Here is a 14,555-nt window from a genome sequence, read left to right as displayed (position 1 = left end):
TAAAGGTCTGTGCACTGATTTATTTCCCCACTAGCTTATGGCTACTTGAAGGAAGGCACTGTATCTTCATTATCTTTGTATTTTTAAGTGTCCCACATAAGATTTGACAAATGGTATATATTTAATAACTTTGTGTGAATTAATGAATAAGTAAAGCCATGATTCTAAATGCTAAGCAACTTGTTTCTGACTGTCTTAATTCTTATAGATACAAAAGTGTTTTTAATTCTGGACTCGTTACATTTTCATGTCCCAACTACAAAAATGTGTGGTATAAAAACTTGATGTATGTTCTAACTTTTTCAGATTAAACATATAATTAACAAAACATTATAGAATCCATCTAAATAACTAAGAAATTCACTTATCAGTATTCCAATATCAAAAATGTTTTTTTCTCCCCATCTTGAAAGCAATATCATGAAAAATGCTAGATTTGTCTAAATGATAAAACAGAAAGTAAACCTCTGACATGTAAAATCTTCATCAACTGTGTCCCTTACATATTTCTTGAATTTTAGCTGAAATAACTTATTGCAATCTATATAACTGCTGGCCCCTAAAATCCTACCACATTGCCACTGTGGAAAAAAAAATTGTATCAGATACATTAATTTGTTTTTACTGTCCATTTTAAAACAGCCAAGGGAGATGTATAGAGAAAAACTTTGCCTTGGGAAAGTGATATTAGCTGCTGCATGAGTTTCAGACCAAATCAAAGACTGTTATGAAACAAACTTTAAGGGAACCTGTTAAGAAAACATGCAAGAGAAAAACACACAGAGGTAAATTAACGTTACTGGTGAAATCCCAAATCAAAATGTATAAATTACTCAGAAAATACAAGAGTCTTTCAGAGCAACATATAAAGATCCAGAAGTGTGAACAGATGACAAGAAGTTTTATCATTTGATTTTTCTTTCAAACCTTTTACATTTTACACTTAAAACCTAATTTCAACAGATTGCAGTCATTTCATTTTTTCCCCAAAAGATCACCAAAATGTACATGATGTCCAAAGAAATAGGACATGAGAGATAAGGACCAGAATTTTACTCCTCAAGTACAGGAAACTTAGGTTCTTTTACTACCAGCTCCATCCTAATGAGACCTCAAGGCATTTTACTTTGCATCAATCCAATAATGCAACTTTTGATCTGAAAGAACTTCTTTTAAAATAAACCAGAGACAAATTCACTAAATTTCCGCTCACTGTAATAAAGCCTTTTGGTAGTTTCTAGAGTCCTTTGGGCAGCAGGGGGATCATTGCTTTCCATTTTTGGAACTTTCTGGGTAGTTTCAACTAAACTGATTAAATTGATTTACATAAACTAGTTTAAATTTCTAACGAGATAATCTCCTGCAGCATCCTGGGCATAAAAGTCATATGCTTGTAACTCAAATATTCATTCTTTATACTAAATAACTATATTACCATCTTTAAAGTACTGAACATCAAACTTGCAAGCTTAGCTTCATGTATTATAATTAGTCCCTTCAGGTACTGATGAGCTACACTCCAGCTTCTTAACAGGTTAGTCATGCCAATATAGTCTATTTTCTGCAACATTCTTTCTCAGGCTGCAGATGAATCTTCATAATTGAATAGTATTAAGACCATAAAACTGTTCTTTGTTAAGTTTTTCCCTAGTAAAGAAAATAGAAAGAAAATGGAAATGTCAAAAACATATAACTTTACAAATAAAGACAGAAAATTTAAAAGGTTTATTTTCACAAACTGAACAGAGAAAAGAATGTATTAATTTCATGCATTATGTAACCGTGCATGGGAGCTATAGCTTATCCTACATAACTAGAGGTATGTGATCCACACAACAGTAAGAAAAAAGCAAAACATCTAGACATTTCAAATGTTTAAGAAAACAGACATACATATTAAAAAATCTGAGAAGGTTTTACGCATTTCAGCCCAATCGTAACTACCTGTCACGTGAAGGCTTTTTAGGCCCCCGGGTGCTACATACGGCCGTGCTCTACCCTGGATAAGTGTGAGGTACCTGACACCACAAAGGTCAACCAAAGACACGTGTCATTCTTCAAAGAACATTCTATAAAAGCAGCCTGGAAATAATAGCGTTAGGACATAAGTATCTAATTCACTTTTAGTAAGTATGATTAAGCTACTTTTTTAGCATTAATATTTATTCCCTTTCAAATTACATAGTTAAGAATATCTTCTCTCTCACAGTAGGGAAGGCTTATAGCTTTTCTATGTAAAGAAAAGATGCAAAATGAGCAATTCTTTTTTTTTAATGGATGAAAAAGCTTTGACATTAGAGTTTCTGATGATGGATATGAATCTGTTAAAAATTTAAGAACTAGAGAACTTTTTAAAGAATTTCAACCCAACAATGAGGTAGCTTCCTATATAAATTACACCAGAAGTATGAATTAATGTATGAAAAATAATCTAAAATATATTACCGAACAGGTTTAAAGGCTTTATGGATATTAAAAATGAAATATACATGGTCAGTTATGCATAAAAACAATTATGAAGCTGTTTATTATTTTAATTAAGTGAAAATGAAATCATTTACAATGATTTTTGATGAGAGTTTTTTTAAAAACACACTTCAAATTATTGTCTAAATCTTGAAAACTGTATTAATAGTGATCAAAAATATATTTGATGATAGTAATGGACAGCATTACACAGCACAGGTTATTTTCTTAAATTGTCTACACTAAACTATTAACCTTTTTTAATGCACCCTGATTACAAAAGACCTATAAGGGAAAAAAAACAAGTAGGGGCATTTTTACATATGAAAGAAAACACAAAACCTTCAGTTAATCCACTTTTTCTTATATTAAAAAAACTGAAAATTTTTTGTGAAACTAAAACCTAGAATTCTAGTAACTTTAAAAGTATAGGCTCTTAATTTTAAATAACATTTTATATCTGAAATATGTTCATAATCTTAATAAAAAATATATCCTTGCTTTTAGTAAATTCACATCACAGAACCAAAACAACTTTAATACTTAAAATGCAGAGTCTCAAAATTAGTAAATATCTTCTCCAAATGTATTATTTAAATAATATCTAAAATCAGTTACAAGCAGTGCTTAATCATATTGTCAGAATAAACTATTAACCAAAATGGTATTCAACTTTCATGTGATAATACCTACTCGAACTGACAATCATTAACAAAGTCTGTAAGTCATTAACATTACTATTAATCATTAACAATAAATCATTTACATTACTAAAACTATAATTCTGTAGGATTTCTGAAACTGGGATGGAGAAAGTCTATATCTAAAACTGGGAGCCCAGTGGTCTTTTCCTTTCCTCTAAGTTGAGAATTACTTTTCTTCGCTGAGGTGGTTCTGGTGAATTGCCCAAAGCAATTATTCTATTAATAAGGGCGGCTTTACTAACAAGAAATAAGAGGCAGAGTATCCTCTTCCATTTTCTCTTGTCCAGTACCAAAGAAATAAACATGACCTACCAAGCAAATCCAAAGGAGAAAAAGCACAGACTTTCAGTTCTACCCAATTCCCATGTAACCTCAAAAATCCCACCATTTTAAATTACTTTGGAGCCAAAAAGTCACCTGAGAGGCTGTGCTATGACTGCTGGGCCCCACTCCTAATAATTCTGAATCATTGAGTCTGAATCAGATGATCTGCATTTCTGACAATTCCCACGTGCTGCTGATGCTGCAGGGACCGCACTTTGAACAGCTTTTAGACAATCCTCTCTTACGGATGTACTCCAGTTTAATCATTTCCCACTGCTGGACTTTTGTCTCCAATTACATGTTTCCATAAATGAACATCTTCGCACATCATTAGAAATAACCCACAAGCTTTTTAAGGTTCTTGATCCACACTGCCCTGAACATGCCGTCCACTCACAGCACAGCCTGAGCATCAGCCACGTCCACTCTGACTCCCAGAGTATTATCACTCATTATTACAGTTATCAATGTAATAGGAGAAAAGTTTTCATTTTAGTTCCCACTTCTTTGATTGCTAGTGAGAATAAACCTTTTCCCCACTTACTTGAAGTTTGTGTTTCTTTCATTGGAATGATTTGTTTACACTGCCCATTTTATTCTGTTGGTGAGTTAAGGTCTAAAATTCTCATCAGTTAAAGCATTCTCTGGTATGTTTTGTATATAACTTTCTCATTTGCCGATTTAATGTATCATTGTTTATGGTGTCTGACATAAGGGAGCCTGAAAACTGGAAGCAATCCAATCTACTGATCACCTCTTTCCTGATGCTTTTCTCTGCTACCATGCTTAGAAAATTTTCTCACCAAAATAAAATAATTCACACTTAGCTACTTTTTGTTTTGTAGTTTCTTAAACATTTTTATTCCACTTTAATTTTAATATAAAAGTGAGATGACTATCTAGCTTTTATTTTTTTCTCCCAACTGTTATCCAATTTCCCCAGGTCTTCCTTTCTACAATACATCACATTCAAGGGTTCAAATCACAGAATAGATGAGGGCCTGTTTCCAGACTGTCTATTCTGTTCCATTTAAGTGTCTAGCAAATATTACATCAGTATGACATCATTTCAATTAATGTAGCTTTGTCAGTACATTGTAACATCTGGTAGGGCAAGCCTCACCTATCACTCTTGCTGGGCAAACTCACATCTATCTGGGTCTCGGTTCTAATAACTATATGGGTCCATGCCTACCCTGACTCATATGCTTATTATGATACTTACTGTGAGGAATTAACTGAAAGCACACACGAGGACACTTTGAAACTACAAAGAACTACAGAGCTATAAGATATCATCTATATCTGACAATAATATTATTGATGACCTCTTCAAATAATAAAAATAATTCTCAAGTAGAGGTCAAATTGAAATCAATAAAAACAGATCCTCCTTAGTTATGAATAAATACTTTTATGTCACACAAAATATCTAATGGACTCAAAATCGTTATAAACATTTTTGGGGTAGAAAATACTCCTTCTAGTTCATTTGAGTAAAAGAAAAACAAGTTAGTGCCCAACTGTTGATCACAGAAAGGGAAGAAAAGAGTGATGAAATGCTCCTTAAATATTTGCAAGATTTGTTTCTTTGAGCTGTGGGAAAGGTTCAAAAGGCCAGTTTTATGAATGAAGTGTATAAATTAAATTTCTTTTCTTAACCCCTTTAATTGGATTCCACAAAGAAAAGATACTGACAGAGTGTGAACACAAACCTTAGGTCTATTCTGTTCCTGAAATGCAGATAACTGAACACACTGCCTGCCATACTACAGAAGAATTTAGACAACAGAAAACACTCCCATTCAAGGAAGTCCTAAATCAGAAACAAACCTTATAGCATGACAAAGTTAGTACCTAAAAGGTATCGATACCGCCCCCTAAAATAGCTCCGAAGGGCCTAAAATACATGTATGGTGCACAGAATCACAGAGGTTTTCCCCGAGGAGCAAGGACGTTACAGCATACTTTTCCAATCCCCTTAATTACTATGAATAGAACTAAGGTTCAAAAACTAGGTCCAAAAGCTCAATTTTCTAGCTAAGTAAATTTTAAACTTACTTTAGCAAATCACTGGCTTCCTGCTCACTGTCTTGTGATGTATCCAATGAAAAGGCATCTGAGAGCTCAGCTGAGTTGGACTCTAGCTCTTCTGCTGGAGGTGCCTGGGCCCCCAGGGAGCCACCGACAGTGGCCCTCTCCCCTCGGACCCCTTCCTCACGACGGGCACTTGGGTTCCGTAAATCTTTCTCAGTTTTGTCATGGTCATCTCTAAAAGAAGATTGCTTGGCTTCACCAAGAGATGACTTTCCTGAGATATTGAATAAGTTACCAAGAAACTGAAAAAAGCTTTCTTTTGGCTGTTTATCACTTTCTCCCACTTTGGCATCTGAAGTAGAGCTGGAAAGGTCATTTGGTTTTTTGGAAACTTCCTGTGCTGGAAGAGTGGATAGCTTCTCAGCATGGTTCCTCTTGTCCTCACTCTGGGGAATCTTTGAAAACAAAATAGAGAATAATAAGCATCATCATTTAAAAAATAACACAGATTGACTGGTAACCTATTACATGACACACTCTGCGCTAGACGCCAGGGACACATCAGTGAATAAGAGATGGCTTCTGTTCCCTAATAGTTTACAATCTACTGAAAGGCACAGTCAGCACATCTGTAACGAGGCTACACAGTAAATGTCACAAAGGGAGAAGAGCAGCACACGTGGGAGCCCAGAACGGTCACAGCTGGTCCAGATTCGGTGGCGGCGAGAGCAGAGGCAATAACTCGGGGGATGCCTCCTAGAGGATGTCAGTGCCTGTGTGATGCTTGTGCATCTCCCTTCCCCTTTGCTCTCCCCTCCCATCTCCTTCTCTCCTCAACTGTGGGTTTAGCGAGGTCTCAGCTTCTAAGGAGTTTACTATGACTGGGGGTTAGGGGACAAAATGAGAAGAGTGAAAGGTAAGTATGAAGACTTAAGGGAGAGATGATAGCAAATCTTATATATGTTTAAATTTAGCCTTTATTGTTACAGAGCTAATGGACAGTATTTTGATACACTCAGATACATGAGACACCTAGACAGACTTCCTCATTTCAGCATTGTGTTAACCCATGAAGCTGCCAATTGTGGAAAATTGTTGCTCAAGAAGATGAGGAAAGACAGGAACACGATGTATCAATTTAGAGGAAAAGCCCACTATGAACTGTTGACGGTAAAACACAAAGCCCTGGTATGTGCATTAATGCAAACAGTGGACAGCACCGGGAACCCTTGCAGACACCAAACACTTTCTGGGGTGCATTCTACCTGCTTGTAAGTAAGATACCAGTGAAGCAAGCTGCCATTCACGTGGACTCAGTGTGAGGAGGGCTGGGCTGCTGTCAGAAGCACGCGGGCACTCCCCATCACGCTCTTCCCTAAAGCCTCGTTAGCTGCAGCCCAGTGAGCCAATTCCGCCTGCCTCCGAACAAGCTCACTCACCTACTTGTAAAAGGAATGCGGTCTGATAGTATCTGTCAGCTGTCATGCTCACAAGTCCTTATAAAAGGGAAGCTCAAATGTGAGTCAGAAAAATATCAGGTCACCAAGGTAAAACCACCTTAGGGCACTGTACGTTCAAAGGATCAAGTTTTGTAAGAAGCTCACCTTCAAGAAGGCAAGAGCACAGTAACTATAATGTCATTTGTTCACCTCGTTCCATGTTTTAATCCAAATTCAAAACAGTTTAAAGGACTGCCCCATGAGCCACTAAAACTCTGGCATAGGAAAGGTTGAGAAAATGTTTAGAACCCATTAGCCCAAGAAATTCATTTCAAGTGGACAATATTTTAAGTTTGTTCCCACCTTAAGAGTCAGGGATATTTTTGAGGAAACACATAGTATTCTTCTATGTGTTAGGCCCTTAATATAACTTGTGAGTCTCTACGTTTAGAATATCACCAGCCTTCTGGAGTCACTCAAAGTCTCACCTTTTATTGGTTTCACCTGAGACTCGACCCCACACGTCTCCACCTCACCCACCCAGCCTTCTGCTCTTTCTGGGAGCCTGCGCTCTGAGCCAGTTATGCCCTCTCCTCACGGAAACAGCATAAAGAGCCTCTCACTCTGGCAGCAGGAAACGGGCTGGGGGGCATTTTGAAAGTGATCATGTGTATGAAAGGTAAACATTTTTTGTTCTTTAACTACTACATTTAATTTGTTGTGACGGCCGCCCACAGTCTCTCTTTCTGCTTCCACGTGAACCAAGACTGTGTAACGTGAATAGAACAGTGATTTCTTTTCTGTAACTAGTATGAACTACTGCTCATCCTGGGGAGCTGCTGGAGGAAAGCGAGCCACAGGCTACTCACTAAAATAAATATTCTCAAAATGCTGCAGATCCACAAAGGAGTTTTATAAAATTGGAGCAACCATTTAAAAAACAAAAAAAAGGAAAACTTTGAGAACATGGAGATTACATTTTTGACATCAATAAAATCTCAAGACAAATGTTTTCTGTCAAAAATACTATTTATTTGATTGCCTCAATTATTTTTATTTGACAATTCCTTTTAAAATATAGTGGACTCCTTTCTAAGCAGGAAGATACATTTTGCTGAAGCAGTGAAAGCCTTCATATTTAATCTTTTTAGGGCAATAAATATGAATTTTAAAAAAATCACTTGTTTCTCCTTTCCCTCAATTTTCACTTCTTTGCTATTTAAGAATCCCCAAATCTTAAATTTACTAGAGTATTTTTTCAGTTTCCTTAAATGTCTTAATTGCTTAATTTTTCTCCAATATCTTATGAGAAATCTGTATCGGTAATTAAAATACCTGCAACAATAACAAAAATGTAAATTTAGAGGAAAAGAATTAGCAGAAAAGAGTACTGCTATTCAAAGTGAAGACAACAAATTCTGTATTTATATAATTACATTTTAAAGTCTGATCTAAAACAGCTGTTCTTTGCCCTCAGCCTAGAGAACAGTGAAGCTCAGCCCTGCCACAAGCTAGGGCCACTGTCACCTGCCAACAGGACTTTGTTCCCACAAGTGAGTACCAGAATGAATGCACTCAGGATTCAAGCACACACCAACAAAAGACACTGATTCCAGTTGCCAACAAAGATGCTGGTATTCTGCACATAACATATAAAGGCTACTGACAAAGGCATATGTAATCTTGGGAAGTTATTTTTTTGTCCTTCATACTCAATATGTTGTAATGCAGTGCCCTTGGGTCCAAACTCGTCCATCTATCCATTCTCTTTGCCATGTGCACAATACAGGGAAACACAGGAAAGCATTAGGTACAATGATCAATAAGACTCAGCTGTGGCTTCAAGGAGCTTATAGTCCAGCAAGATACGCATCGTTGTATCACTGTGTGAGGCTTAGCACAGGTATGCACACCACGGAGGCACACACCACAGAGGACAACATTTACCTGGCCGGGATGGGGACAGTCCACTGCCCAGAGGAGGAAACATGTGAGTTTGCTCCTGACGGGTGAGAAGCGCATGCTAGACCCAGGGTAAGTACAAAGACAGAAGTGTGAAGTATGTTTCTTACAGCAAGAAGACTGGGGCACCAGGGAGGACAGAGAATGAAGTAGAAAAGATGACCAGCCAGAAGCGGAGGGTGAGCGAGGACAAAGCCACAGATGACGATGTTTTCTAAACTGGGAAACTATTTAAGTAGTTAAGCCAAAAATGGATAAGACAGATAGGAGAGGCGAGATTAGGGCCTTTGTGGGAGTCAGGGGAGGTCAGGCAACAAACTAGTTAGTTGTCAAATGTGTTGAATTTCTGGTCCCCTGGTGAAGCAGTCAGAGCACAGTTAAGAATGCAACTTAATGATACACAGTGTGTGCAGGGGAAAGAGGGACCAACAAAAGAGCCCGGGGTGGGGTGGGGGGGGGGGCGGTGATTAAAAGGCAGGCACAAGGAAGAGAAGAAAGCTGTGAAAGAGATGGGGAAGGTCAAAACCAGAAGTCACCCCTCCAGAATGCTGGTGTCCACTGGCAAAGGACGAAGGATATTTCCAAAAGCAAAGAGGAGCAAAGGCCAAATGTCACTGAGAGGTTAAGAAGGACGAGGTCCGTCCTCCTCACTGTTCTTCCACACAGGAGGCACTCACCCCTCGGGGACTGTGCATTCACTCATCCCTCCGTGTAGAATGTGCTTCCCCAGAAAGCTCTGTAACCCACTCCCCTCACCTCTTTCGGGCCTTTACTGAACAGTCATCTCTTCCCTGGAAGTTCCCCCAGTCACTCCATCTGAAATAGTAAACTTGTCTACTCTGAAACTGCCTATACCCCCTCCCTGCCTTTTTTTCTCCTTTGCACTTGCTAGTATCAAATACACACATACACACAGATTTAGTATCTGTTTCTTTCTCTGGAAAATAAAAGCCCCAAGGGCAGGGTCTGTGGTCTGTTTTATTCACTGCAGTATCTCTAGCATCTTGAAATGTGCCTGACAGTAAGAGGTGCTTAAATATTTGTCGGATTAATACATGAAGGAATAGGACTGTAGAGAAGCCCTAGGAATGCAGGAGAAAGAGTTACAACAGCTCAGGAATTTGTGAGAACAGCCCCGAACTCAAGGTGTTAAACGGTGAATACACAGCAAGGAAATAGGAACAGTCAGTATATAGAAGGCAATACTTTTGAGACTTTTTTTAAGTAGAAACAAGGTGACAGTTTAAGGTCCCAGACAGACCTTTATTCCTGTTTTAAGGGTCACTTCTACCCCCGTTGCAGAGGGAATAACTGCCGTACAAGAGAAGGCTGATGACTTCCAGAAAGAAAAGCAGGCAATGAGGTGAAGAAACCAGTGCAGTCGCCAACTCTTCTGATAAAGGGAAGGCGTTAGCCTCGGAGAGGAGCCGGGATGCTTCCTCCTCCAAGCACAGCGTCAGGGAGCAGCTAAAGCCTGAGCAACCCTGCGAGGGGGAGCAGACAGTGAGCACGGCCCAACAAGCGGCTCTGACCTCCGTAAGGTGAGAGGAGAGACGGTGAGCTGACGGCGGGATGCGGAGGTGGAGCTGGGCTCTGAGCTCCCCAGGCAGAGACGACTTGGAAGAGTGCCTCGGGGGAATGCAGCAAAAGGCTGCAGCCGCGTGTCCCAAGGAGCAGCCAGGGTCAGAGCAAACTTCAAGGTATCCATTCATTCAGTAAATGGTGAACAGCAAGATACTACTCTGTGCTTTGATGCAACAGTGAACAAAACATACCCACAGCCCTGCTTTCACAGAGCCTACATTCTAGTGATGGAAGAACTTATTTGCAGGCCTAATTAGCCTTAGTTTGTCTCCTCATTGAGTAGCTCCAGCAGGTGCTGTCTCAGCATGGTGACTGGCACAGGGAACAAGGTCAAGGGGTAGAGAGCATCACCAAAGAGTCTGCCCGATGACTCTTCCTTTACAGTGTCAAGCACCTGGCGTGGTCGGGCTCTGCCTTCACTGTGCATAGCTGGGGTATCCTTAGAACACCCTCATCCCCATTCCATATGACCCTCAAGTCCAATGACCTCCACTTCCGCTCTACCTGACCCTTTGGCTAACCCTGACCCTTGTCTTTACCTATAACCACCCAACCTCTGAATCTCAGTCTCAGGCATTCCCGAGTGTGCACACCCTCTCATCTTTCCAGCTCTCTTACTCACTGGCCCGGGTGCACCCACCATACCAGTTCTTCTGCCTCAGCACAGCTTCTGTCCTCTCTTACTGTGCCCCTTTCAGTTCCCACAAATTTCCATATCTTTTCTATCTGGCCATCAAATATGACTAAAGCCTCTTCTGTCTGTTCTTCAGTTGTCCTCACCCAGAAAAGTTCCAGTTTTATCTTTTCCACATAAGTGAATGCACCCTGCTTTAAAAATCCGCAGGGATATGCACAGCAATGCAGATCTGGGCTGCCAACAAGCCACGATTTACAGCCTTTGCTGGAAATCAGTCTGCAACCTTCCTGGTCTTCCACAGCAGCTATTTCAAACCCTCCCCACATCCCTTAAGCCACGCTCCCTCCACCATCCCATCCCTCGCTCAGCAGAGGACCCTACCCTCTACTGCACGGGGACCCTCTCTCACAGTTCTGCCTCCACCTCTCCTCTACCTGCACCGTAGCAGCCGCCTCTGTCCCACAATGAAGGGAGGAAGGGCTCCTCCTCCAAGAATCCACCAGAGCACCACTTCATGATCCTTGATGTTTCCTCAGGAACCTCACATCCTCATCTGCACCTTCTGGAAGCCCACCATTCAGAAGACTGAGTCCAGGGGCAGCCTTGCTCTCTCCTCACTACCAACTTCCTTAAAAGGAGTCACCAGCCCTCACCACCTTCTTTCCCTTTCCTCCCAATGACTCCTTTAGCCCCTGCAATCTGGCTTCCTCCCCAGTTGTGCTCTGACCATCATCTCTTAGAGACACTGCCCTACTTGCTAATTCAAATGTACTTTTCCTCTGCCCTGGTCTCATATGATGTGTCTACAGAAGGTGTCCTGAAAACCAATCCTCCTTTGGTTTCCTGACATCAGCCTGAGGTTTCCCTTCTTCCTGAATACTCTCTCAATCTCCTTCAAGTTCACATCCTGCTAGCCATCCTTTACACACCATGTTTCCCCAACTTCCAGCCTGGACCTGCTTTACCTTCACGATCTTCTTATGAGGTCTCATTTCCCACAGGTTAGATGAATCAAATTATTCCCAGATTGGTATTCCTAACTCAGACTGTATATCCAACTATCGACCAGACATCCGTACCCACCTGGATGCTTCACAGGAACCTCAAACTCAGTATATCCCAAACTGAACTTGACCGTGCTGTCTCTACTCTTCCATTTTCTATAAACTGTAACATTCCCACTTGTTAAAAAGTCAGATGAAACACCAGGACACCATGACCTCTCCCCATGAATACTATCGGCAGTGAGTGACAACTGATTTCCTCGCTTCCATTCCTAAAGTTCCCCCGTCTGCTCTCCAGACAAAAGCCAGAGTGATCTTTTAGAATTCAAACTGGATCATCCTTAAAGGCCTCCAATGGCCGTGCACTGCTGTCAGGATAAAATCCAAACTCCCTAGCGTGACATTCAAGGTCTTGGTGGATCCAGCCCCTGTGTTTCTCTCTGACACCACCTCTTGCCACTCACAACGCTCGCAGTGCCTGACGTCACCATGTGCAGGCTCAGGAGTCTCAGGAGCACATTTCCTCTCCCCTCCCCTCCTGCTCCCTCTTTGTCTTCTACAGGTATGTCTCTGCCCAATGCTGTCTTCACTGCTGAAATCACTTGTCCCTTGGCCTCTTTGCCTAGAAGAGTCCTACTAAAACTCAGGCTTTCCAGAATGGAAACGACCTATACATATGTTCTTCCAATGAGTAACCCTAAAATCCTATTTTTCCTTGTCACCACAAGGTGAAGGCTAACAATTTCATGCTTTCATCATGAGTAAGGCTGTTAAACTAAATTATTAACAGTTACCCAAATCTGGTATTCGTAAACTAAAACCAACTGCTTACTAGAGAATTCTAGTTAGTTTTCTCCTAAGACCTCTGGCCACAACACATTACTTGGCACATCTGCTAATATTTAAAATTCTACCACCAGTAGTTGAAATTTCCTGAATTTTGAGGAAAATATTTATCACCTTATTACTACTGATATCTTGAGTTAACTATAATTTAAATAGTGCTATAATTTTAAATCAAAATCACTGTTTATCTTTATCATAATGGATTTAGTTTGTGGTAAGTTGTCTGATTAACTCTGTATAGACTACTGACACATATTTGCATGAATAATATTTTTCACTAAATGGATTTTACAACTAATGTTAGGGTGCAAAGGTGAGCTATTTATACCCCTGTCGTTAAAGTAATTTTGCTTGGAAGAAAACATTACATTTTTATTACAGAACTTTTTTTTTCCACTAAAAAAAGTAAATAGGAAAGCAGGTTTGCCACCAAATATTTTGCTAAGCTGGTCATTACTTAACATAACAGAGAATTATCTGCAACTTTTGCCTCATGACCCACCAGTGTTGTGATCAGTTCTGGGATGTGACAAATAATTTGTTACTAAAATTAGAAAGCTGAAACTTCATTTAAAAAGCTGCTCTAGAAAGGAACCAAGGTTACACTTGGTGTCACCTTCATTTCTACAAAATTTCTGATAAAGGGGTATAGTTATGTACAGTGTACCAAATCAGTGCTCTCAACTACAGGTGACCCAAGCCAGTCATCTATCATCTGTGTCAGAGAAAAAAAAAATACAGGTGAAAATTGCTGATGTAAATGATAGAAGTCTGAGCCATGGTAGCGGAGTGTGTGCGGGAAGGGCTGGCCCTGGCACAGGGGGCAGGGAAACGAAGGGCAGAATCATTGTCTGATGTCAAGACTGGGTAACTGGCAGGACCTTTTAGCGGAATAGGGAATGCAGGAAGAGGAGGCAATTAGGATAAAATATACTGAATTCAACTTTGAGTAAGTCAAATCTCACACCCAGCAACATCTGCGGGAAAGGTCCATCAAAGGGCTGGCTCTATCACCCTGAAGCTCAGGACACACACTGGGCTGGAGGGACAGATGTGAGCTTCACCACAGGCTAAGATGAAGGCAGAAACCAGGGCCAGGGCAGGTGTGTGTGGTGAGAAGAGACAGGAACAAGATGACATCACACAGGGGAATAGCCATCCCGTCCTGCTATGCAAACACTGAGCAAGACTAATAAATGTTTTCAATTCTATGAGACCTTTCCTCTAAAGTTCTCAAATCAGTATCTGGCAATGGTGGAGACAAACTTACTCAGAAAAATCTTGAGTGTGTACATGACCCTTCATCCTCAGTTTCCATTTTGGTAAGGTGCTCTATCACACCACAGAGCAGGACCGTTCCAGGGCCTGACAGGTTGGAACTGTCGCAAATCAAACCAGATCCCTTACAATACATTCAATATCCAAGAACTCCGCAAAATCCGGGCCCCAGACCGGCGCCAGCCAGACCAACAGGCTTAAGCCCTGGCAGTTCCTTTGGTGATGAGAATGGCACAGTGACACACAGTGCCATCTCCAGTTCAGGCACCCTGAC

At 40.4% G+C, this 14,555-nt stretch overlaps 1 protein-coding gene across 2 annotated transcripts in view; it reads right to left on the bottom strand.

Moving 5' to 3' along the window:
- CRYBG3 (crystallin beta-gamma domain containing 3) overlaps positions 1-14,555 on the bottom strand; it is a 103,459-nt gene that overhangs the window by 66,161 nt on the left and 22,743 nt on the right. For both annotated transcript variants that reach the window (XM_074361659.1, XM_074361667.1), the window contains one exon: positions 5,556-5,986. In XM_074361659.1, coding sequence (XP_074217760.1) covers positions 5,556-5,986 — 431 coding nt within the window. The remainder of the gene's footprint in view (positions 1-5,555; positions 5,987-14,555) is intronic.

The sequence above is a fragment of the Camelus bactrianus genome, chromosome 1 (assembly GCF_048773025.1).
Source record: "Camelus bactrianus isolate YW-2024 breed Bactrian camel chromosome 1, ASM4877302v1, whole genome shotgun sequence".
Classification (NCBI taxonomy): domain Eukaryota; kingdom Metazoa; phylum Chordata; class Mammalia; order Artiodactyla; family Camelidae; genus Camelus; species Camelus bactrianus.
This window is presented reverse-complemented; position numbering and strand designations above follow the sequence as displayed.